The 23,905-nt window shown below is 40.7% G+C and overlaps 1 protein-coding gene across 1 annotated transcript in view; it reads left to right on the top strand.

The window, feature by feature from the left end:
- Positions 1-23,905, top strand: part of KCNH8 (potassium voltage-gated channel subfamily H member 8) — a 385,168-nt gene that overhangs the window by 118,127 nt on the left and 243,136 nt on the right. The window contains exon 2 of the mRNA XM_029214700.1: positions 7,684-7,917. Coding sequence (XP_029070533.1) covers positions 7,684-7,917 — 234 coding nt within the window. The remainder of the gene's footprint in view (positions 1-7,683; positions 7,918-23,905) is intronic.

The following is a 23,905-nucleotide window of genomic DNA, read 5'->3' on the forward strand; positions in this document are numbered from 1 at the left end:
AATAAAACAATAGATTTGGCTACAAACAATTGCCCTCATTTGATGTGCTTTAATAAAAACTAATAGGTTCCAAGTTTATTTCACTCATTTGCTTAACAAATACTTATTGAGCACCTACTATGTGCCAGGCACCATTCCAGAGGTTGTGACTAAATTAATGAACAAAACAAACCACTGTCCCTTAGAGTGTACATTCCAGTGACAGAGTATAGATAATCTAATTTTTAAGAAAGTAAACAGATTATGTGAAAGACCATTTGTCCAAACGACTAATTCTATTAGACAAGAACCCCAGAGAACTGGGGCATATTTTAGTATTATTTCAAATGTATTCGTAGAGAATCAATTGTGGATAAAATACCAAACACGTTTTGTTATTATTGCCTTTGAGATTTTCTGGTTTCTCCCTCATTCATTTTACTTTTGATGAATCCTGCCCTCCTGTCTTAATTAAAAATCATTCTTTTTCTAAATGAAACTCATTTACTGAATTCTAAGAGACAGTGCACCTGAAAAGAAATAGCACCACTCACCACTGAAGTTCACACAGCTGAAAAATGGAATTTGCAAAACTTACTGGTGATTTTGCTAATACCAAATTATGATAAAGAGTATACTAAACTTGCTTTGAATTTATTCGTCTTAATGAGATTTTATCTTTGTTTATTGGAAATTTTAAAATGTGTTGATCTAGATTCTTTCTACTTCATCAAGATTACTATTTGTCTTTAATCAGGTTATTTTTATTAAGCCATTCAAATGCATGGTTAAATACATTTTAAGATGTTTCCGAATAGGTATTCATGCATATGCTACAAAATTCAAACACTAAAAAGAGAATATGATGAAAATCAGTCTCCTTTCCTTTTTTGTTCTCAGCCACGCAGGTGCCCTCCCTCATTCGTTTACTGTGACTAGGTTCTTCTAGATCTTTCCAGTGATATTCTAAAGGAGCTTCTCAGACTTTACAATGTGCATATGAATCTTGTTAAAATACAGACTCTTATTCAGGGGGTGTGTGCTGAGGCTTGAGATTCTCCATTTCTAAGAAGTTCCCAGTGAGGCTGCTAGCTTCACTGGCGAGGTGGTGAAACACATTAGTTTATATTTGTCTCTGTGTTTACTTGTTTTTTGGCCTTAAGAGAGCAAGATGTTCTCATACATATACACAACTTTCTGCTTTCTACTATGACTTCAGCCCTAGGGTTTTGGCTTTGAGCTTTGCTTTGTTACAAAGTTTTCTTCTAATCTTTGCCTGAAGTGATCATTTATGCAGTATGCTAGAAATCAAACCATAAATGATGAACGTTAGCAATATAACCATTTGAAGCATGCTACTAGGTGATGTGTAAATTGTAATGACTAGGAGAATCCCTCTTTGCAAATTTGCCATCTGCTTTTTAAAGTAAGGTTAGAAAAGTCCTCAATTCCAAGCAGCCTCTAAATTTTAGCAGAGAGCATACTGAGGACTTTAGCTTGCAGTCAGTACCATTAATCTAATACAGATGCCATCGTACTTGGAAATGATACAATTAAGCTCCCCGAAAGCAATATAAAGTGCAAAGATCATTTAAATATTTTAAAGTCATAAGCATTCATATTCTATGTACCTGGATAAAGTAGTCTCGAGAGATGACGGTGATCGATATCACAAGAGGTACAGATGTTGTCTTTGTTGGACCTGTATGTAAGTGTAATTCAGACAGCTTGGGAGCAACCCATAAAAGAAAACTAAAATTTCATGCTTGTTTCTTCCCCTCTACAAGAAAATGGAGGCCTATAAGATTCAAGTTTGCCCATCTGTGTGGTGTGCGAGTCTGTTCATATGAGTACTTGCTAACGCAACACAAGATTTGGTTTTAAAAGAGAACCTGTATCAGAGGCGCTTTTCAGAAATAAAGATTTGGACCATCAAAGTCTCAGTTTCTGTGTCTTCGGCAGAAAGAGCCAAGGGGTACAGGTTTCTCTTTGATGCCCAGTTAGTATCTCTTAGTATCTCTCAGTGTGTCTTTTGGTGTCACTGGCTCGGGGTCTCCATGTGGAGGATTCTTAGACTGGGTGCTGAGCTGGTTGTCTTAAAGGACCGAGGTTGAGGGGGAGAGTGATCTGGATCTGTCCAATCTCTTAAGCATGCACCATTCTACCACCAGTCGTGATTCTCTGGTGAAACTTAGGTGATGTAGGCGTGTACTAAACAGTATGCAGAGTCATAGAAAGCAAACGGCATATCCTCCTGAATTTTCAGTTGAATTAAAACTATGGCAGGTCCATATTAAAACACAATTAAAAAAACACTCAAACAAGCATAAATGCAAAATTCTGATGGATTTTTAAGTTAACCTGAGATTTCAAACCAATATCTATCGAGCTTAGATCAGTGCCTCTAGGCTCCTTGGAATGCACATTTAGTGGCTTCGGCCACTAAATACACTTCTACCTAGTAGAAGGGTATTTCAGTGGGGCAATTTTAGGAATACTGAAGAGGTCAGAATCCAGATCGTTTGAATTGCAGCTACATTTCTTTGTCTCCTGAGGAACTCTGGAGTGGGCCTATGCAAAATATTTTGGAGCCAAGAAAGTTGTTGTCATGTTTTTGAAATATTGACTTTCTGGAGGAAATGAGGAAGTGTCCTAGAGGTTGTCGAGAGATCCAGACCGGTTTAGGAGATGTCATCAATGAACTTCTAATAAATGATCTCTATAGAGAAAAATCTGTGCCTTTGAGGTCTTTGTAGACTGAAGGGGTAAAAATATTTTTCTAGAATTAACCCATTTCTGCTGGAAGTAGAGAACAAGTCACTTCTTTGCAGAAAGGATGCATGACGTAGTAAACATTGTTTGTCACATAGACTGGATTTTAATCCCTCCCTTCAAACCTTGGACTGGACACTAAAGTTCTCCAGGTCTTAATGTTCTCATCTGAAAAATGGGCTGAGGATGAAAGGAGCTGTTAGTGGATCAGTGTTTGCGTTCTCCTCTTTTTTTTCCTTCTATATTTTTCCTTTCCAACTCCCATTCCCTTTGTGCCTGGCAGTCGACAATGAATAGTACATCTCCCTTTGAATGGGAAAGTGGTACCCTACAGTAGGGACTCAGAGCAAATGACCTGGGTCTTCACCAACCCTGAGATTCCCTCTGATGATCCATGAAAGCTTTTGGCTAAGGAGCCATTTAGATAAATAATCAACTACTCAGAATGTAAACACATTTAAATCTTACTGTTTACCGGCACTTCTAAACTAAATTTACACAAAAGGATGACCTAGAAACAAGGAGGAAAAAGCTGTGTGGCATTTAGATGCACATCACATATGCATAATTGATTCTTTCAAAGGTTAGGGCTTCCCTGGTGGCGCAGTGGTTGAGAGTCCGTCTGCCGACGCAGGGGACACGGGTTCGTGCCCCAGTCTGGGAGGATCCCGCATGCCGCGGGGCGACTGGGCCCGTGGGCCATGGCTGCTGAGCCTGCACGTCCGGAGCCTGTGCTCCGCAACGGGAGAGGCCACAACAGTGAGAGGCCCGCGTACCGCAAAAAAAAAAAAAAAAAAAATTTAAAAGGTTAAATACCCTTGACATATGTATGGTTGGTGATATACCCCTGATGGGTTCATAATCATTACGGTAGTGGCTTTGTTTTACACAATTCTAAAGTAAATGTCACATTTCTTCTTTGGAGATTCCAGGACTGGTATTCAGAAAAGCGTATGTTTCTAAGTAGATAGCTGGGAAGAGGAGCTACTCTTTTCCAAACAGAAGGACTATTCACATAGCTAGTACACTAAGCTTTATGAGAAGCCGACTGCCACTAAATTCTCTCGGATTGAAATGCAATTACATATCAAGGACAGGACAAGTGCTACCTATAAACAGAAAAGCTCAAATACATGACTTTTTTTTTTTTTTTTCTGTTTTGCTTTGTTTTTGCAGGGTATTTGCAGGAAGAATTCAGTACCCCAAACACACTATAATCCTTAATTGAAATGCACATATCAGGCAATTTGGTGAATCCTTTAGCGGCTTTTTTCAGAAGCTTATTGTAGCTCTGAAGGACTGGTCTTTTCTTATGTCCATAAACAATTATAAAGATGCTAAGGAAATTAATAAAAGAAGCAAGTCACTAAAAAGTATGTAGAATGAAATACCATAATATATGCCATAAGAATCAGAAAAAATAGGCAACATGAGGATACATATGTAAGTGGTAAAAACTATGTAAATGGGAATGATTATTACAAAAATTCAAGTTACGGTTTTCTTCTTTGGGGAAGGAGGGAAATACAATACCCTGTGGTGCTCACAGGGGTTTTCACCATCCATGGGTGTTTACTGTTGTTTTTAAATACTGTTATTAAACCTTTTTTCAGGTGTGTTATATTTTCTAATTTTTGAAAATGGAAAAGGCAAAATAACAAAACACAGGGAAGAGAAAGCACAAATTAAGTTGGCAAAAAAAAGAAAAAGACAATGTAATATGGTAATCATAATAAAAGTAAATATACAGTCTCAGGTTGGTGGTTGTATCTTCATGTTGTACTTTAAAAAAATTTAAATGCATGCTATGTGCAAGACACAGCTATAAAATACAAGTCCCTGCAAGGGTCAAAAGTAGAAAGACAGATAAAAACTAACAAAAGAAAACTATTGTGGCTATTTAAATGATGGGAAACTGGACTTTAGGACAAAATGTAATGTTATGTATTTTCTCTGTCTCTAATTCCTACTTCTCCATTCATACTCTGAGCCTGGGCCATCCAGGCATCTGCTCCAACCCTCCAGGTCTTTTGATAATTATCTCCACCCATTTTTGTCTTATTCCTAGCTAGTCATTTTAAAAGCCCTGGATCTTCAGTTTCTGAACTCTGGGAGTAATTATCTGTGTACCACTGATTTGGTACTTACGATATGCTGTATTTTAATGTTACAGATATTCATGCATTTCTTTAATTATGTTGTAACATCCTAAAGCTAGAGATTATACTTTATTCATCTTTTTACACCCCCCTGTCACCTCACTCTAGGAACTGCCATATGGTAGAACCATGTCACATGGCATATAGTAGAGTCAATAAACATGTCAGCAGTCGACTGAAAAATGGCTTCTGAAAAAACATTAAAAGCTCTTTCAGGACATTTGAGTACTTTGCCAATGTTCTGCATTTGCATTTTCTAAGCTAGCTCTCAGCCTAAATTTTAGAATGGAAGGAGGAAGAGAAACTAATGGTAAGAGAGTTACCCAGAACTGTGCAGAGTTGGTGAGACCAAGACCAATAGGAGGGTGCCCCCCTCTGGACCTAGCTGGGAACTCCCATAGGTTCAAGGCTGATCTTTAAGGGCAGGGACTGCATCTAATACACTTTTCTGCCTCTCTCTGCACCTGGAACAAAGTCCATCACATCGTACACCATCAATAGATGCTTCTTCAAAGTGTGAGAGAATTAAACATTAGTCTTGGATAATTTAATTCACTCCCATGGCCTCAAAACAATGTGCCACTGAAGGCTTCCCAGTATGGATTTTAAGCTCTGACTGTTCTGCAGAGGGAGAGGGTGACTGGGCAAGGAGTTGGGTAAGCCCGGCCCAGGCAGGATGCAGCTGTTAGCACTTGGATTTTTACTCTGGGCTTAGGAGGTGATTGGAGCAAACCTGAGTAGAGTGGGTTTGGTTCTGCCAGCTGATGGGGGTCTATGGAAGCATGCAACAGATGTTTAAAAAGAGATGGGAAAGCCCATGGAACAGGTCATCAGTGCCTGTCCTGCTGGCCACCAAGAAGTAGCTGGAATTCCTCTTTTCTCATGGCATACAAGATATGATGTCTGCTGCAAACCTCTTTTAAAATCCTAGTTTTTTTCTTGTTTCTTTTTTTTTTGCGGTATGTGGGCCTCTCACCGTTGTGGCCTCTCCCGTTGCAGAGCACAGGCTCCAGACGCGCAGGCTCAGCGGCCATGGCTCACGGGCCCAGCCGCTCCGCGGCATGTGGAATCTTCCCGGACCAGGGCACGAACCCGCGTCCCCTGCATCAGCAGGCGGACCCTCAACCACTGCGCCACCAGGGAAGCCCTAAAATCCTAGTTTTTTAATAAGTAATACATAAAGCATATGATATAAAATTCAAAGGATATAGTAAGAATATGGCAAAAATAAGTATTCCTATCACCTCTGCCCATAGTTGCTCTTTCTGAAGACATCTGCAGTTACCAGTTAACCCACTTGGTTTTAGGTATACCTAAACACTTCCTGTTTGGGGATACACATACATGTCTATATGGGTTTATATATTTTCTGACAAATAGTTCATCTAATAACATACTACACCAAATCATGGTTTTTTTCATTTAACAATTTATGCCACAGTTCTTTCCATTTTTCGTTTTCTTTTTATTATCTTTAAAATCTCAGCCTCTAATACTGTCTGATACACTGACACTGTTCAACTTTAGTTTCGTGAGCGAATGAATGAGTGATTTCATAATAGTCTCTAATTCATTCTGAACCTGAAAGTCACCCACCAACGCATTTTATACATGTCTTGTCTTACACCCCATCTCTAATATGCATGTTTTTGCCTGTAAACACCCCTCTAAGTTAATCTCAAAAAATTTGAACCTCCCTTGAATGTTGTCTTTCAGGCTGTCCTCCAGAAGTTATCTCTAAGCGCTTAACAACTGTGTCCTGTTTTTTATTGCCCTGCATTCTTATTTGTTAATATAGTAGCCATAAGATGTGAATAATACTCTTAATAATAATTTTTATTGAGTACTTATTTGTGCCAGACATCGTGCTAAGCATTTCTCATGAATCTCTACAACACATCTATGAAGTAAGGAATAGTATCACCCTCTCTGTACACCTGTCAGTGCCCTCCCAGGATCTCCTTGACTCAGCCTTAAGTTGCTGTGCAGACCATTTCCTTATATACGGTGGCTTCCTGCATCGTGCTGCCCAAGTGACCTCCGGAGAATGTGTTCAGCCCAAGTGGGCAGGCCAAAGTGCTAACATATTGACAACCCCAAAGTGTCCTAACCAATGAGGTATAGACACTCATGGAGGTGGATAAATACCCTGGCTTTCTCTCCTCTTTGGGAAAAGTTTGAGCTGTGTTCTGCCCAGTCATTTCTTCTGTGTGTCCCTGTGTGATTGAGCCTCAGTTGCTCATATCTGTAAACCCCTTTCTGTCTCACCCTTTATTACCTTTCCTCCCTGCCCACTTCCTTACTTCCTAGAATCACCTGCCAAATAAACTGCTTACAGTCAAATCCTTGCCTCATGGTCTGCTTTTAGGGAAACCAAACCTAGGGAAACTGAGGTTCAGAATATGTGAGTAATTTGTTCAAGGTCATCTGTACATCAAGTGGCAGATTCAAGCTATGAACCAGAAGCCACACTCAGAAGCACCATCCCTTACTGTTAGGTAGATGGTAAGTGCCTCAAAGCAGGCCAAGGAATACTCTCTTCCCTCCATGGTGTGTTTCAAAATGCAAACCAATGTCGGAGCTTAATACATACTTCTGCTGGGCAATGCCGTTCTATGTTTTGGGGTGTCTTTTTTCCACCCCAGCCCATCAGGACTTGCATTTTAGGTAATGTGGGCTAAACATATGTGCTTGTGACTTGTTACTGAAAGTGCGATTTACAAAGAATTTCTCATGCTTGTTTACTTGCTGTCTTCTCCTTGTTGGTCTACAGATAGCAACTTCATCCTCGCCAACGCCCAGGTGGCTAAGGGTTTCCCCATAGTCTACTGTTCGGATGGCTTCTGTGAGCTTGCTGGATTTGCCCGAACAGAAGTCATGCAGAAGAGTTGTAGCTGCAAATTCTTATTCGGGGTTGAGACCAACGAGCAACTGATGCTTCAGATAGAAAAGTCCTTGGAGGAAAAAGCAGAATTCAAAGGAGAAATTATGTTCTACAAGAAGAATGGTGAGTTGGCTTTTTCTGATGGGTGCTCCTTGGACAGTTGTGAAAGGTCACCCACCTTCTTTTAACTCCCATTGCCATAATTGCTCCATAACTCCCACTAAGGCTTAATGGTATTTTACATAAATACAGTCTGTTATTGAAGTTCCACAAATAACTTGGATGATGGCCTTGTTTTAGCCATTAACAGCATAAACTACCTGAAAATTTAGCATTAGAATTACAATTATTCAATGTCAATATATTAACTGAGGTAATATATGTTAAAATAAAGTGTATTATGTTGTGGTCATGCTTAAGATATATATCAGATACGATGGTTGTTAATATATTAACAGATTCAGAGATAGTTAACTATTCAGAGATAGTTTTCCATCTTTAAGAACCACATCTCAGCCTCAGTCATTAGGGACAGAGATCCAAGTGTTTGACAGCAGAAAAAGAAGTTAATTTAAAGGACATGAGCATAGGCATTTTCTCTTCCAGTTTCCTGTTCACAGAGCCTTTCTCACTGTTCTTAAATTCTAGAGACAAAATAAGAGACACACAGTGTCTCAGGGTGGGAGTACATTTTCCTGGACTCAACACTGCCACTGGCAATACTATTTTCTTGTGGCTATGGTTTTGACTCTCTTCTAAATGAAAAAGTATCTAGGGATGGGTATAGTTTCCACAGTGCTTGGTTCCTACATGGGAATAGATATCATTATCCTGTAAGCCGTGGTAGAGGGGGTGAATCCAAGAGGCATTATACTGGAGAAATGCTAGATCAAAAATGAGAACAAACCATCATTTTCCAGTTTCTAGAATTCTGTCTCTTTTTTTAACAGTTTTCCTTTGAGTAACATAGCCCCCTGAGTTTTATTTAGCTGGGCACATGGCCGCCTAGCTGAAGAATATATTCCCCAGCCTTCTTTGCAGTTAGCTAGGGCATGTGTCTAAGTTCTGGCCAATGATATATAAGACTGAATGATTTATGCAGCTTCTGGGTGAAATCCCTAAAAAACGAAATTGTTTGACCTCTAATTTCTCTTCTTCTCCTTTCCCGTGGTGTTGTGGACTGAATTATGTCCCTTCAAATTTCATATATCAAAGCCCTAACCCCCAGTGTAACTGTGTGTAGGGATAGGGCCTTTTAAGGTTAAATAAGGTCATAAGGATGGAGCCTTAATCCAATATGACTGGTGTCCTTATATGAAGAGGAAGAGACACCAGGGATATGTGTACATAGAGGAAAGGTCGTGTGAAGACACAGCGAGAAGGTAGCTGTGTATGAGCCAAGGAGAGAAGCCTCACCTTGATCTTGGACATCCAGCCTCTAGAACTGTGGGAAAATAAATTCCTGTTGTTTAAGCCACACAGTCTGTGGTATTTTGTTATGACAACCCTAGTAAACTCATACATACGAGTCAGAATGTTAAGGCAAGGCTGGAAAGCCAGCTTCAACCATTTGTCAAGGTCGACAGCATAGAGTAATACAGAGCAACAATAGGTAAGGAGCCTGGGTGTGGTTTTAGGTCCACCTTTCCCATCCTAGACAAAGACACATCCAGTTCTATCTTGTTTGAATCACTCTATTTCTAGGTGTTTTTGTTACAACATTTAAATTGTACTCTAATTCAAGGTTTCACAACCTTGGCACTATTAACATCTGGGGCCAATAATTCTTTGTTGTGGGGGCTTTCCTGTGCATTGTGGACAATTAACAGCATCTCTGGCCTCTTTAATACTTAGTACTGGGGTCATTTTTAGGAGGAGGTATCGGAGCGTGAACATGGGAACTTCATCCTCTTTTAAAAGTTATTTGTCTTTGGAGGACAGTCCTTGATTGTGTGAATTTTGGATGCATGGTAGTCAGGAAGTATTGGCAAGCACCCCTCTGGGAGGAATAGGATTTCCAGTTCTTTGGCACCAGGAACACAGTTCAGACCATTGTGTCCTTCCCAGTGTCAATAGATAAGGCCTACATTGCAAATGCGATAAAATAAAAGGATTCTAGCTCTATCTAATTTTACCACAATCACTGAAAAGGGGGCCTGAGATAAAAGAAAATGGAGTTGGTCACTGAGAATGCAAACTGGTAGGGAGTGATAAAACCGCCATCTGGTGAACAAAGGGAAAAGGAGAGGCTTTGTCTGAAATATCCGCTGACTGCAGACTTGTCCTTCTTAAGATAGGTGCCTTGTACAGGTCTCTCCAAATCCATTTGTGTTTCTTCCTTTTTAAGCCTTCTCACAATATCCAAATGTGGCACCTCTGAGAAAGGTTAAGGCCAAGGAGGAGAATTTAGGTGGCAAGGCCAAAGGGTGGAGACTTTGGAGGTCAGAAAAGTAGAAATATAAAGCGCAGGGTGGGAGTGAACCCCTAAAAGAGTTTCCCGAGCCTAGTTTTTTATGAAGATGCCTACAACCCTGGACCCCTTTGGATGGAAATCATTAAAGGCACCAAGAAAGAATAAGGTTTTTAAAAATTAGGTAATAAATAAGAAGACAACTATCTTCACAGATAAGCATAATACTCAAACTTCTTTTTGGCTAAAATACAGAGAGTAATATTTTATGTTTTTATGTGCAGGAGTTAACATTTCTTATTTCTTGTCCTCCCTTTAAATTGCCCAGATTCTACCTATACATCAGAAATAGACCATTACGATGTCTTTTCAAAAAGCAGTCCCCTCCACTTCTGCTGATATACAAAAGGCATTAACCACGGCTATTCTAGACAAACAAATGTATGGGTACCTGAACCAAGGGTAACAGTTTTATAAATTTGGTGTTTATCCTCATTGTTTTTTTTTTTTTAATATCAGCAATACTTTACTTATAGAGTGGTTCCCTCCTTTTTTACACGCAGCATATTTTGCACACTATTCTATAGTTGCAGAGCAATATCTTTTACAACTGTGTATACCTTTTAGAACAACATATGCTGGATGACAATCACTCATTCTTTTGTACAGTATTACATCATATGGATCAATCATAGTATTACATCATATGGATCCATCCTAGTCAATTACAGTATTACATCATGTGGATCCATTATAGTATTACATAGTCAGTTAAATAAACCTCTACTGATGGACACTTGTGTTCCCTCTAAAATGTGATCACTCATTTGCATAGTATTACATCATATGATTCAGTTCAACAACTCCCCTACTGATGGACATTTGTGTTCCCTCTAGAATGTTATCTGTTTTCTTTGCTCTTTCTGTCTCTGTCTCTCTCTCTCTTTTATGTACTACCGTTGTTATTTAGAAAGTTTTGTGTTTTTTCTAAAAGTTATCTTTTATGTGGTATGTTTATATTGTATAGTCCCACTTTTTAAAGATTTTTGTCTTCATTTTCTATTATAAGCAATGTTATAGTTAACCAGGAACCACTTCTCCCTCTTTCTGAGTTAGGTCTCCTCTCCTAGTGAGGACCTGTTTCACACTAGTATTAGAAATGTTTCCTTTCTTTACCCTGATTTTCCTGCTCTGACCAAGTAGGGCTCTGGTTTGAGCAGTTTCTCCTGGGTATAGTTCTATACCTCAGTGAGTTCTATACATCCAGGAAAGAATTTCTGCTGGGTTTTCTGAGAACATTGGAGGCTCAGGCAACCCCAGCACCATCCTACCTTTCTGTAGCCCACTCTCACTCACCTGCAAATTGGAGACTGGGAAGCTCTGTGTTAGTTTTAATCATTTTCAGATCTGTGTGTGGAATCCTCTACTTCCAGAGGATTTCTTCTTTGGGGAGTAGACACTTGTTGACAAATTATGAGGTCCCAAGCTCTAGGGCTATTAAAAACCTTCTTTCTGACATTTTTTTTTTTTTAAATAAAGCTGCTGCTCCTGCAAGGGTCTAGCTTCTTAGTTGGTATTGCTCATAATTCTGTATTCTCAGGTTTATGGGGACACACTGTCATATAGTTTGGTTGATAATGTAGTTTTTGGATTTCTGATTTTGCTATCTTAGTTACTTTCATTTTGTGGAAGGATTGGGCATATTTCAAAACCAGAGTTTTCATGGCCACTGCTGTATTTTAAATAATCCCTTTAGGCAAGGTATAATTGCTTTGGGGATATAAGTACAATTTTTTATCATCTCCTTCTCCTTTCTTTCTGTCTAAATTTCCATTTGCACGGTTGGGATGTGAGGATCTTATACTAACTCATGGCATAGTGTAGAAAGGGTCCCCCTAACTCCTTGTGTGTTCACTTCATGCCTGACCCATCTGTCTGATGCTCCCCTTATTGGCATTTGCAGCTGCATTCTGTGTCTGGTGATGCTCCCTACATGACTTCACTTCCGCTTAGCTCTTGAAACCACTATAGATCTCTCTTCATTTTTGCCTCTCTTTCATCATGCCACTGATCAAGGCATTCATTATTGTTCTCTATCCTCTGTATTGCTAGCCTTGGGAGGATAATGGATACCTTAGGTGAGCATTCCCATCCTTCACACATGGAAGCAAAGGGAGACTCTGAGTACACTCGAGCATCCTTTATGCTATCACGTTTCCTCAAAAGTGGGCAGCCACTTTCATGCTGATAAAGAGGTAGTCTGACAAGCAGGTTCTCTCAAGTGTCCCAAAGAGAAGGTAAGATGTCTCTTCTGCCTTCAGTATTTCAAAAAAAGCTATCAAAACACTACTGGGTGTAAGGTAGGGTACAAGGATATATTGTACAACATGGGGAATACAGCCAGTATTTTGTAATAACTCTAAATGGAAAGTAACCTTTAAAATGTATTAAAAAACATAAAATTTTAAAAAGGAAGAAATAAAAAAATAATTGATAAGAAAAATACACACACACAGCTTTTCTCTGCTTCAAATCTGTGAAACCTCGTAGAGAGGAGATTATTTCTGGCCTCCCCTACTTTCTCACAATCCCTCAAGCTGAGAATGGACAAGCTGGGATGTCATGTCATATTTGTCTTCTTCCTAACTCTGGCTTCTTGGCTTAAATATTAGCAGTAGAAAATTGTATCGTCTCTGTGTTATGGAAGACCATCATGGTTGAATCTACAAACCCCAACCTTAATACGTTTATCTTAGCATATCTTCTCTGCAGAAAGCTTATCTTTCAAGCCTATTTTTATATTAAGTAGATTCAACAAAAAGAGAAATGCTGCAAGAGAAGAAAGATTTAAGAAGAAAATTAAAATGATATAGTTAATTTTGCAAAAATATTATCCTGATATATTAGTTTGCTAGGGCTATCATAACAAATTATCACAAAATGAGTGGCTTAAACAACAGAAGTTTATTGTATCACTATTCTGAAGTCTCGAAGTTGGATATCAAGGTATCAGTTGGGTTGGTTTCTTTTGAGGGCCGACAGGAGAAGTCTGTTCCATCCCTCTCCCCTAGCTTCTGGCACTCTTCGGTATTCTTTACCTTGTAGAAGCATCACCCTGATCTCTGCTTTCATCTTCACATACTATTCTCCCTGCATGTGTGTCTGTGTCCAAATTTCCCCATTTTATAAGGACACCAGTCATATTGGTTTAGTGCCCACCCTAATGACCTTATCTTAGCTTACCTCTGTAAAGACTGTATCTCCAAATAAGGTTACATTCTGAGGTATTGTGGGTTAGGACTCTAACTTACACTTTTGGGGGAACAAAATTAAACCCATAACACCTGGTTACATTTACATTAAACAGATTAGAATTTAAGTCACTTCCCCAAGATCATAAATAAAGAAACCAGGATATATAAAAATCCTCTGACTCTAAGGTCCTTGCTTTTAAACCGCTGGTTGTCTGTGGGAGTGGGAATGGTACCACCTCCTAGGAGCATTCTGCCAGTATCCGGGGGTGTTTGACTCAAAATTGGGGGTTCTTTTGCCATTTAATGGGCAGGAATCAGGGATGCTAGATATACTGTAATGTATGGGGTGGTCTTGCAATTGAAGAATTGTCCACTGCTTAACTTGACTTTCTTTCTTCCATTCTTTTCTTTTTTCTCTTCTTTTCTTTTCTTCTTTCTCTTTCTTTTCTTTTCTTTCCCCTTCCTTCCTTCCTTCCTTCCTTCCTTTTCTTTCTTTCTTTCTTTCTTTCTTTCTTTCTTTCTTTCTTTCTTTCTTTCTTTCTTTTTTCTTTCTTTCTTTCTCTCTCTTTCCTTCTTTCCTCCTTCCTTCCTTTTCTCTATCTCTCCTTTCTCCCTGAGCTTTATTGAGGTATAACTGATATACAAAATGTTTCAAAATTTAATGTATATATTTTGATGAGTTTGGACATATGCATACAGCCATGATACCATCACCACAATCAAGGTACTAAGCATATCCATCACCTCTAAAAATTTCCTGTGTTCTTTTGTGTTTTTTTGTTTGTTTTTTGTGGTAAGAACACTTAACATGAGATCTATCCTCTTAACCTTATACTAAGTGAGATAAGCCAATTACAGAAGGACAAATACTGCATGATTATATTAGGTATCTCAAATGGTCAAATTCATACCTGCGGAGAATAGAATGGCAGTTGCCAGGGGTTGAGAGGAGCGGAAAATGTAAAATTGTTGCTCAGTAGATATAAAGTTTCAGTTATGCAAGATGGGTCAGTTGCAGAGGTCTGTACAGAATAGTACCTGTAGTTAACAGTACAGTATTCTGCAGTGCATGACTTTCTAATGCCCCACCAGGCTTTCCAGGAAGTAAAACACTGGTTTCTAATGACCTGAACTTGGAACTTAACACACAGTGTTTTTTTTGGAAGACTTTAATTCCCTACTGAATTTCCGAGAATAAAACCATAGTGTAGTGAGAGAAGATTGAACTTTATCTCATTTAGAACTTCACCATTTAAGAAAATCTTGTCACCGTCTCCCAATACTTGTCACGGATATGCACATCTGCCCAGGTTCTGCACATCTGCCCAGGTTCTGCACTTGGAGCTGCTGCATTTACAGTGATTTTGTATATTGGTCCAATTATCCAACTGCTTCATAACATCTTCTGTTGTCGTCTGTCATACCTGAGCATTTCATGTTGTGATCCATATTATTTTACCGGAGACAACCTCACTTTTATTTCTGTTATATTACTGTTAATAATGTAGAATGTCTGAAAACTTTTCTGAAAATAATGTGCATTATAGGCAGGCAAGTTTTATTATTTAGATTTTTCAGTTCTAAATAGAAAAGAGGGAAATACAAGAGTTTGTTACAGAAGGGAATCTTGAGTCTGATAGGGTGGTGGAAAAGTCTCTTAACTCACAGACTCAATCATTCCTATGTCACTTTCAAGATTTTTTATTTATGTCCATGTACCTACCGAGCTATTGCTTGCTTAACGTTTTTCTTTAAGTTGACTCTTTTATTTTTACTCTAATTGCAAGCAAAGGAAACTAAATCACCACTCTCAATAGAAAACGGGGATCACTAGCTCAAACAGAAGGTAAACATAAATATACAATGAAAATACCATTATTAAACTTTTAACATTAATAAAAAGTATACATGATATCTAAGTAATAATAAATCTAATTGATTATATTCTGCCAGGCAGCACATATGTTATTTTATTTAATTTTTGTAATAACACCTCAAAATAAATATGAATTATCTCACATTTACAGATGAAGAAAGTGTGATTCAGAGAAATGATGTGAACACAGCCCTATGTGCTCACCTTGCACTTGCCCCAGCAGTTCTCCTTTGTTCATTTTCTTTACTCACTGATGCACTTCACATTTCTTCTTTTAATTTTCTCATGACATGGTAGAATGTCTAGAAATGTTAATGCCAAGGAGAGGGGAGTCCAAGATAGTGGCATAGGAAGATCCTAACCTCACCTCCTTCCATGGACACACCAAATCTATAGCTACATCTGGATCATTTCCCTTTGAAAAAGATCTGAAACCTAATTTGAAGATTTGAAAAATGCATGAGCTCATGCATTTGAAGTCCTTTGAAGAGTAAATGTCAGGGACATATGTTAAATAAATAAAAAACTCTTCCTTCACGTGCATGTGGAATTTCACTCTGTTCCCCAAACAGGCCTCATATTGTCTTGCCTCTGGAAATATGCATGTGGGGTTCCCTTCAGGAAGCAACTTAAATGTCCTTTCTCTGGAATTTTCTTCCAGACAGCCAGGCTAAACACCTGACCCCCTTCTCCCTGTTCCAGCAGGACCTCATACAAACCTTTGTTGAATTGTTTTACAGTTGTTTATGTGTGTGTGTCCTCAAATAGGTAATTGGAGCAGTTGGTCCTATTCATGCTTTTATTTTCCTCAGTACCTATCTCATGAGAAATGTTTAATAAACATGTGTTAAAGGAAAAAAAAAAAGATCTGAAAGCTACATGAACTACTTCTTCACAACAAAGGTTAAAAGGACCACATCGAGATGGGTAGGAAAGGCAGAGACATGGTCTTAGCAAAATCCCCACCCTTGGCATGGTGACTCACAATAGGGGGGGATCTCACCAATCCAGCACTTCTTCTGGAGAAATGAGGGGTTGGTACCCCACATCAGACACCCCAACCCCTGGGAGCTACATCAGAGAGAGGAACCCCCAAAATACCTGGCTAAGAAAACCAACAGGTGGTGTCCAAGGGACCCAAAGTGCTATAAGAAACTGAGATTTCCTTTTCAAAGGGCTCACATAACAATCTCACACACCCCAAGACCCAGTGAACAAACAGCAGTTTGAAAAGCATCTAGACTATATGTGAAGGGGACTCACTTGCTAACCTAGAAGCCTCTGCTGAAGGGACAGGCAGCAGTTGAAACTCTCCCTGGAGACAGAGGTGCTGGCAGGTGCCGTTATTACACTCTCCACCTGCCCCAAGAGCACATCTCTTGCCACTTTTCCAGGCACAGTTCTGCCGCCTTGCTGAAGCCAGAGAATGTGGGTAGTTGCAGCACCCTGCTTCCTGGATGGGGCTGGTGAGCATGGATGGTCGGGGCATTCTCTCACTCCCAGCGTAAAGCCAGCACACACGCATAAGCAAGGCATTCTCCTGCTGCATTGTTAAAACCCACAGGTGTATGCAGTCCAGACATTTTCCCAGTGCCTTTCTGAAGCTGGTGACTGTGCCCCACTCCCTATGCTCTGCAGCTGCCTTGCTAAAGCCAGCACGTGCACACAATCCACACAGGGGACACCCCTTGATCCCCTGGCCCTGGTGGCCAAGGAGCTGAAGGTACTGTGTTCCACAGGACTGTAACAATTGGAAAGACAGTTATTGGTAGGCCACCGCCCCCAGGGAACTGCACAGACAGCAAACTGAAACACAACCCATCTTTCTGTGAAAAACGCTTGTTTACTTGTCCTGGAGCTTCAGTCTGAGGGACGGGCTTCAGGTTTCCGCCACATCTAGGGTCTAAGGAGGTGCTCCCAGGGAGAGTAAGTGGGGCGACACCATCCCTTCACACTCCTTCAGCCTCACTAAAGCTTGGTAAGACTTTACAGCAAGGAGCTTAAATACTCAGCTGTAGCCCTGATTTGTGTAACCATCACCCATGGGACACCTCCAGATCTGCTCTGGAGGCCAGTAGGGATTACAGTTGTGGCCTCACAAGTCTGTATATATTTGCCTACTGTAAGAGCTGCTGCCTGAGGGTCTGTCTTCCAATCAACCAAAAACTAGGCGCTAAATGAGATTCCTCCCTTTGGGACACTGACATGTCTCAGCATAATCTCAACAAAGGAGACATATCAAGAATAAGTCAGGTGATTTAGACAATCACAGAGCTTTGAAAGACAACCAAGAGCTCAGGCAAGTTTGAATAAGTTCATCTTCTGCACAAGGCCACTCCTTCAAGACTGGGATATGTAACTGTTCTGCCTAATGCATAGAAACAGAAACAGAGGGTCAGGCAGAATGAAGAAACAGAGAAGTCTGTTTCAAACAAAAGAACAAGGCAAAACCTCAGAAAAAGACTTTAATTGTATGAAGATGAGTAATCTACCTGATAAAGAATTCAAAACAATGATCATAAAGATGCTCACAAACTCAGAAGAATGGATGAACTGAGCAGAGAGATAGAAAATATAAGAAAGCACCAACAGACGTCCCAGAGCTGAAGAATACAATAACTGAACTGAAAAATACACAAGAGGTTCAACAGCAGACTAGAAGAAGCAGAAGAACAGATCAGCAAACTAGAAGACAAAATAATGGAACTCACCCATACAGAGCAGCAAAAGGAAAAAAACACATGAAAAAAAAAAAATAGAAGATAAGACACCTATGGGACAACATCAAGTAGAATAACATTCACATTATGGTGGTCCCAGAAAAGAGAGAGAGAAAAGAAAAACTATTTGGGGAAATAACAGCTGAAAACTTCCCTAACCTAGGAAAGGAAACTAACATCCAGGTCCAGGAAGCCAAGTCCCATAAAAGAGGAACCCAAAGAGATCCACACCAAGACACACTATATTTAAAATATCAAACATTACAGATAAAGAGAAAACCTTAAGCAGCAAGAAAAAACCAAATTGTTACATACAAGGAAACCCCATAAGACTATCAAGAGACATAGGATTCAGCTGGTCTGATGTGTTGTTTAAGGTCAATGCTTCCTTATCGATTTTCTTCTGAATGGTCTATACAGTGATGTAAGTGGGGTTGTTAAAGTCCCCTACTATTAGTTTATTGCTGTCTGTCCATTTCTCTCTTTAGGTCTCTTAATATTTGCTTTACATATTTTGGTGCTCCTATGTAGGATGTATTTATATTTATAAATGCTATATCTTCATGCTGGATTCACCTCTTTATCATTATGCAGTGCCCTTCTTTGTCTTTTATGACAGTCTTTACTTTAGTCCTTTTTGTCTTTTATGAATATAGCTACACAAGCTTTCTCTTTGTTTCCATTTCTATGGAATATCTTTTCCCATACCTTCACTTTCAATCTATATGTTGCCTTATTTCTGAAGTGAGTCTCTAGTGGGCACCATATATTCTTAGTTCCATTACACTCAGTTATTCAGTGTGACTCTGCAGAAGATTTTTAGAATATTTGATTATGCCCTTTAGGCATTTTAGGACTGCAGCTCTATATAGGAGAAAAGGCAAAGCCTTGGGGTTGTAGAACGTCAGATTAAAATTGACATTTTAAATGTATAACATATGTGACTTGACCATTTGACTGTTAGGAAATGGGCTTGTAGCATTGCATATAGAATGGTTTCATGTAGGATCCAAATTTCAGAGCAAGGTGTGCTGTGCCCAGCCATAAGAGGAAAATGCTTTGTGATGGAAAGTGCAGTGTCTAAATGAGTGTCTTCTGTGAATATGGGGGTTCCCAACATGGGCATCATTTGTAGTAGCTTTAGATTTTCACCACATCTAGAGAACAATGAGCAAGTCAGCCAGCCAAGAATCTATTTCAACAGATCTAAGGAAACTAGGCTTGAGATTACAGAAAATAAAAGAAACTTTATCTTAGGCTTGAGTGAGCCCTGGGGAGGAAGGAAGATAATTCTGAGCAAAAAAAGGATCATTTCCCCACATAGCCCTGGACTCAGACGACTCCAGACCCAGAGAGAGGTGTTGCAAGGGCAAGGGCAATATTTTCCTAAAGATCTCCTCAGGGCTTCCCTGGTGGCGCAGTGGTTGGGAGTCCGCCTGCCGATGCAGGGGACACGGGTTCGTGCCCCGGTCCGGGAAGATCGCACATGCCGCGCAGCGGCTGGTCCCGTGAGCCATGGCCGCTGAGCCTGCGCGTCCGGAGCCTGTGCTCTGCAACGGGAGAGGCCACGGCAGTGAGAGGCCCGCATACCGCAAAAAAAAAAAAAAAAAAAAAAAAAAAATCTCCTCAGGCTGTTGAGGCTGTCAGAGCCGTAGACCCACGGACATGAGCTTAGCATGAGATTGTTACTGACCAGGGTTCTTGGCCTCCTCAGTCAATAGTAATTGATGAGGCCAGACAAGAAATTCAGGAAAGGCTTTATTGGGACCCCTGCTTCAGCAGGAGGGAGCAAGAACAAGCAGCAGGTTCCCTTGCTCGCTTACCCGGGATGGGGGTGGGGGGGTTGAGCTGGTTCCTTATATGGGGCGAGGGTAGGGGCAGGTCCAGGGGTGGGGCCAGAGGTGTGGCTTAGGTGGTTTGCCCACCTCTTTGGTGGTGTCGTGTGTAGGGGGCATGCACAGTACCCTGCTTTTGCTCCTGGTTCTTCAAAAGTAACAATTGGGTTTTTTTGGTCTTTTTGTATCTTGTTGTCCATAACTTGCCCCAACTGGGCATGTACACAGTTATTTTTAGTCCCTTATAGTTTCTTTGTATTTTGTTGCTGGAAGAGATGTTTGTCCAGGTGCAAGCACTGCAGCAAAGGGTCCCAGGTCCCAGCCTGTCTCAGGGTGGTGCCTTTGGCACAACTGAGGGCATCCAAGTGAGCCTGGAGGGCAACGCAGAATGCAGAGTGCTGCATGCTTGGAAGCCAAGAAGACTAGCCTGTGGGGACATTTACACTGGATTCTAGAAGTATTTGTGAAGAGCCCTTTTGGAGACTTGGTTTACTGAAGAGCTGGTGAGGATGGGACCTTGGAAACTTTTTTCTGGGAAATGGGTGCAACCGTATTCTTACTTACAGGCTGGTAGAGTCAAGAAAGTTCATTTAGCGTTCCAGCTATCTACAGCTGTGGAAGAGCTACCTTAGAACTTAGTGGCTTAACATAGAAACTCTTATGCCTTACAATATTGTAGGTCAGGAATCCAAGCTGGGCTTGGCTGAGTGATTCATCTTCCACGTGGAGTTAGCAGAGGTTGGTTGTGAGGTGGGGTTCAGATGGGAGATGCACTGCTTTGCAGGATCTCAGATGGCTTCACTCAGGTTTGGCATCTTGAAAGTCTGGGATCAGTTGGGACAGTGGACTGAGGTGTCTGCCATAGCCTCCTTAACCCCGGGGGCCCCGGGTAGTCTAGGCTTCCATGAAGCAGGCAGAAGTTGTGAGACCTTTTTTGACCCATTTTAGGAAATCTTCTAGCATAACCTCTTCCATCCCACATCGGTACTGTGGATGGAGCAAACATAAGTCCACCCAGATTCATGACGGGGGCACCTAGACCCCAACTCTTGATAGGAAGTGTGCCCAAAATGTTTTTATTTTTAAAATTTATTTTTAAAACTTTATTGGAGTACAGTTTATTTACAATGTTGTGTTAGAACAGTATGGAGGTTCCTTAAAAAACTAAAAATAGAACTACCATAGGATCCAGCAATCCCACTCCTGCACATACATGTGCAGAAAACCATAATTCGAAAAGATACGTGTGCCCCAATGTTCATTGCAGCCATGTTTTTTAAATGCCACATCTAGATTTGTAGAAACACTTTTGGTGTGTGTATGTGTCTAATAAGAGGACATTTAACTCTGAAATGCAGAATTTAAAAAATGCTTGCAAAATTTGCAGTTTTTATAATGTCTGAAGGGCCAGCAAGTACCCTACCATGCTCCCTACAGCTAAGTGATTAGAGAACCATGGGTCGGGTTGTTCTTGCTACTCTCAGCCACTTTCTCCAGCCTGCTTCCTCTGGGACCTTACTTGAGACTTTGCCTGCTCTGAAATAGAAAGCATTTTATGATGCATTTATGATGATTCTCCAGTGAATCTGTTCAGTCTCGATAGAAGATTAGTGTTCTATATTTTCCTCCTGTGTCTTTTGCATTCAAAAGGTGAAGCTCAGAAGTGCAAATACAGTTAAGGACTTCAAAGAAATAGTGGCCAAAGGGGAAGGGCTCAGAAAGAACTTGGCTGGGGGCTGGCATGTGCCACTTGACTGAAAAGCCTGCCTTGCAATTTATCTTTTATCTTGCCTGGGTTGAGGCTTTGTACCTAGGCAGCTTTCCTGGTCTGCTTCGCATATATCTGAACAAGCTACTCTGAGAGAAAGCCTGTTCTTCTTCTACACCCATGGTTAAGGTTGCACTGTATAATCAATGAGGAGTTTTATGTCAGACCGTTTATTGAAGGGACCTGTGCTCACCCTGGCTCTCCAGCCAGGATGATCAGAACAAAGTGAGGCAGACGTCTAACTAGGGCCTCATTTCATTCATCAGGAAGTGCTTAGCCCGGCCTGTCCTTCCACAACTGAGCGGTCACTGATTCTCCCCAACTAGCTAGATTCCTGCGGACCTTCACTTCCTGGAGGTCAGCCTTCCTGACTTAACACAGACAACGTCATCAAATAGTAACTGCTCCCATTTGCTGAGTGTTCACTGTGGGCCAGGCTCTGTGCTCTGCTCTTTGCCTGGGTTGTTTCTCCCATTATTTCTCCTGTCAACCCTTGGAGGCAGATCTTAGTAATACCCCCATCTCACAGTTAAAGAAACTGACTCACAGAGAAGTTAGGGGGAGGGTCAGAATCCAGGTGCTGGCAGCGACCCCTGTGCTCTTCAACACTAAGTCAGGCCGCCAGGGATGGCCACCCCACCCAGGATGGCCTGGCACTCTCTCACCTGCCCTGGCCCCTGAGTGGGGATGGCTGGACTTCCCAGGTGCTAGAGGCACTTCTCAAGGGATAACTGGAAGACTGGGAAGGCAGGAATCCATTAAGTTGGTGGGGGGATAAATTAGGAGTTTGGGATTAACTTATACACATTACTATATATAAAATAGATAACCAACAAGGACGTGCTATATAGCACAGGGAACTCTACTCAATATTCTGTAATAACCTAAATGGGAAAAGAATCTGAAAAAGAATAGATATATGTATATGTATAACTGAATCATTTTGCTGCACACCTGAAACTAACACAACATTGTAAACAAACTATACTTCAAAAGAAGAAACAAAAAAAGTAAAAAAAAAAAAAAAAGAATCCATTAAGTTACTCATTTTTGTACCTGTGGTTCTTCGTTATTCCCATCTTTAGGAGCCAGAAATGAAATATAGCCACAGGCAATGTTTGAGACTCTTTGGAGTTAAACACGTTGCCTTTGAAATAAGAGAAGCTCATTATTTGAAAGGTTATCTCTCTTTCTGAGGTGGGAAGAAATGATACTGAACTTGCAGGAAGCCATGGTAAAGTTCTTCCCACTACATCTCCTATGCCCGGGCCAAGGACTAGCTCTGAATAGCTAGTAGAAAGAGATCAAAAACTTGGGGTGGAATCTTAGCTCTCTCCACTCACTAAGTGTGTACTGTAGTTCAGCGACCTTGCTTGTCTGAGCATCAGCTTGATCTTCTCTGAAGTAGAGCAGCAATGCCACCCTCAGGGATGTTTGATGAAGGAACAAATGAGATAACCATGGTTCAGCGTGCATTGTCAGGACAGGCTACATAATTTGCAGTTGCAAAGTGAAAATGCAGACTCCTTTGTTAGAAAAAACTTACTAAAAATTTCAAGATGGCAACAGCAGGTCTTGAAACCAAAGCCTGGGGGCCCTTCTGAGTGTAGGGACTGTGGACTACACAAGTTGCATGCCTGTGAGGCCGGTTCTGAATATTATAGCCATTTAACGAGTACCCCTTCCTCCCCTGACATGTTCTCCCAACAAGAAGAACCCATCTCTCAGAATGCCAGACCCTCAGAACCTCCCAGTTAGATGCCTGAGTCCAATGCCTGCCCCTGGGGAGAACCTGAGCCCTGCCCTGTGGGCTGGTTTCCAGCCTCCCACACCCTTCCAGAAAGCCATGGACATCTCACCACCTAAAAAGAGAGCATATAACGATTTTATGATGTCTTTGCCAAAAGGCTCTATCTCTTTCAAGTTGTGTATGAATTACAAAATGAACAACAAAAATTGCACCATTCTAGACATGCTAAAAGTACAGTTCCAACATGAATAATTATAAAATATTGACTGGTTACAATTATAAAAAAATAGAGCTGTGCTCTATTTCTTAGTGACACCCATCAAATGTACACAATAACTGTTACCAGCAATTCAGACCTCCAGGGGTCCCACCTGGACCCTTTTGCCCTGATAATAGACAGCCATCCCTCCTGCCACTGCCCTTATTCAGATTCTCAGGATTCTGCACCTGGGTTGCAGCAATTCCACTTCATCGGTACTAGTCGCCCAATCTCCAATG

The sequence above is a fragment of the Monodon monoceros genome, unplaced genomic scaffold (genome assembly GCF_005190385.1).
Source record: "Monodon monoceros isolate NGI ecotype Baffin Bay Population unplaced genomic scaffold, NGI_Narwhal_1 Super_Scaffold_11, whole genome shotgun sequence".
Lineage (NCBI taxonomy): Eukaryota > Metazoa > Chordata > Mammalia > Artiodactyla > Monodontidae > Monodon > Monodon monoceros.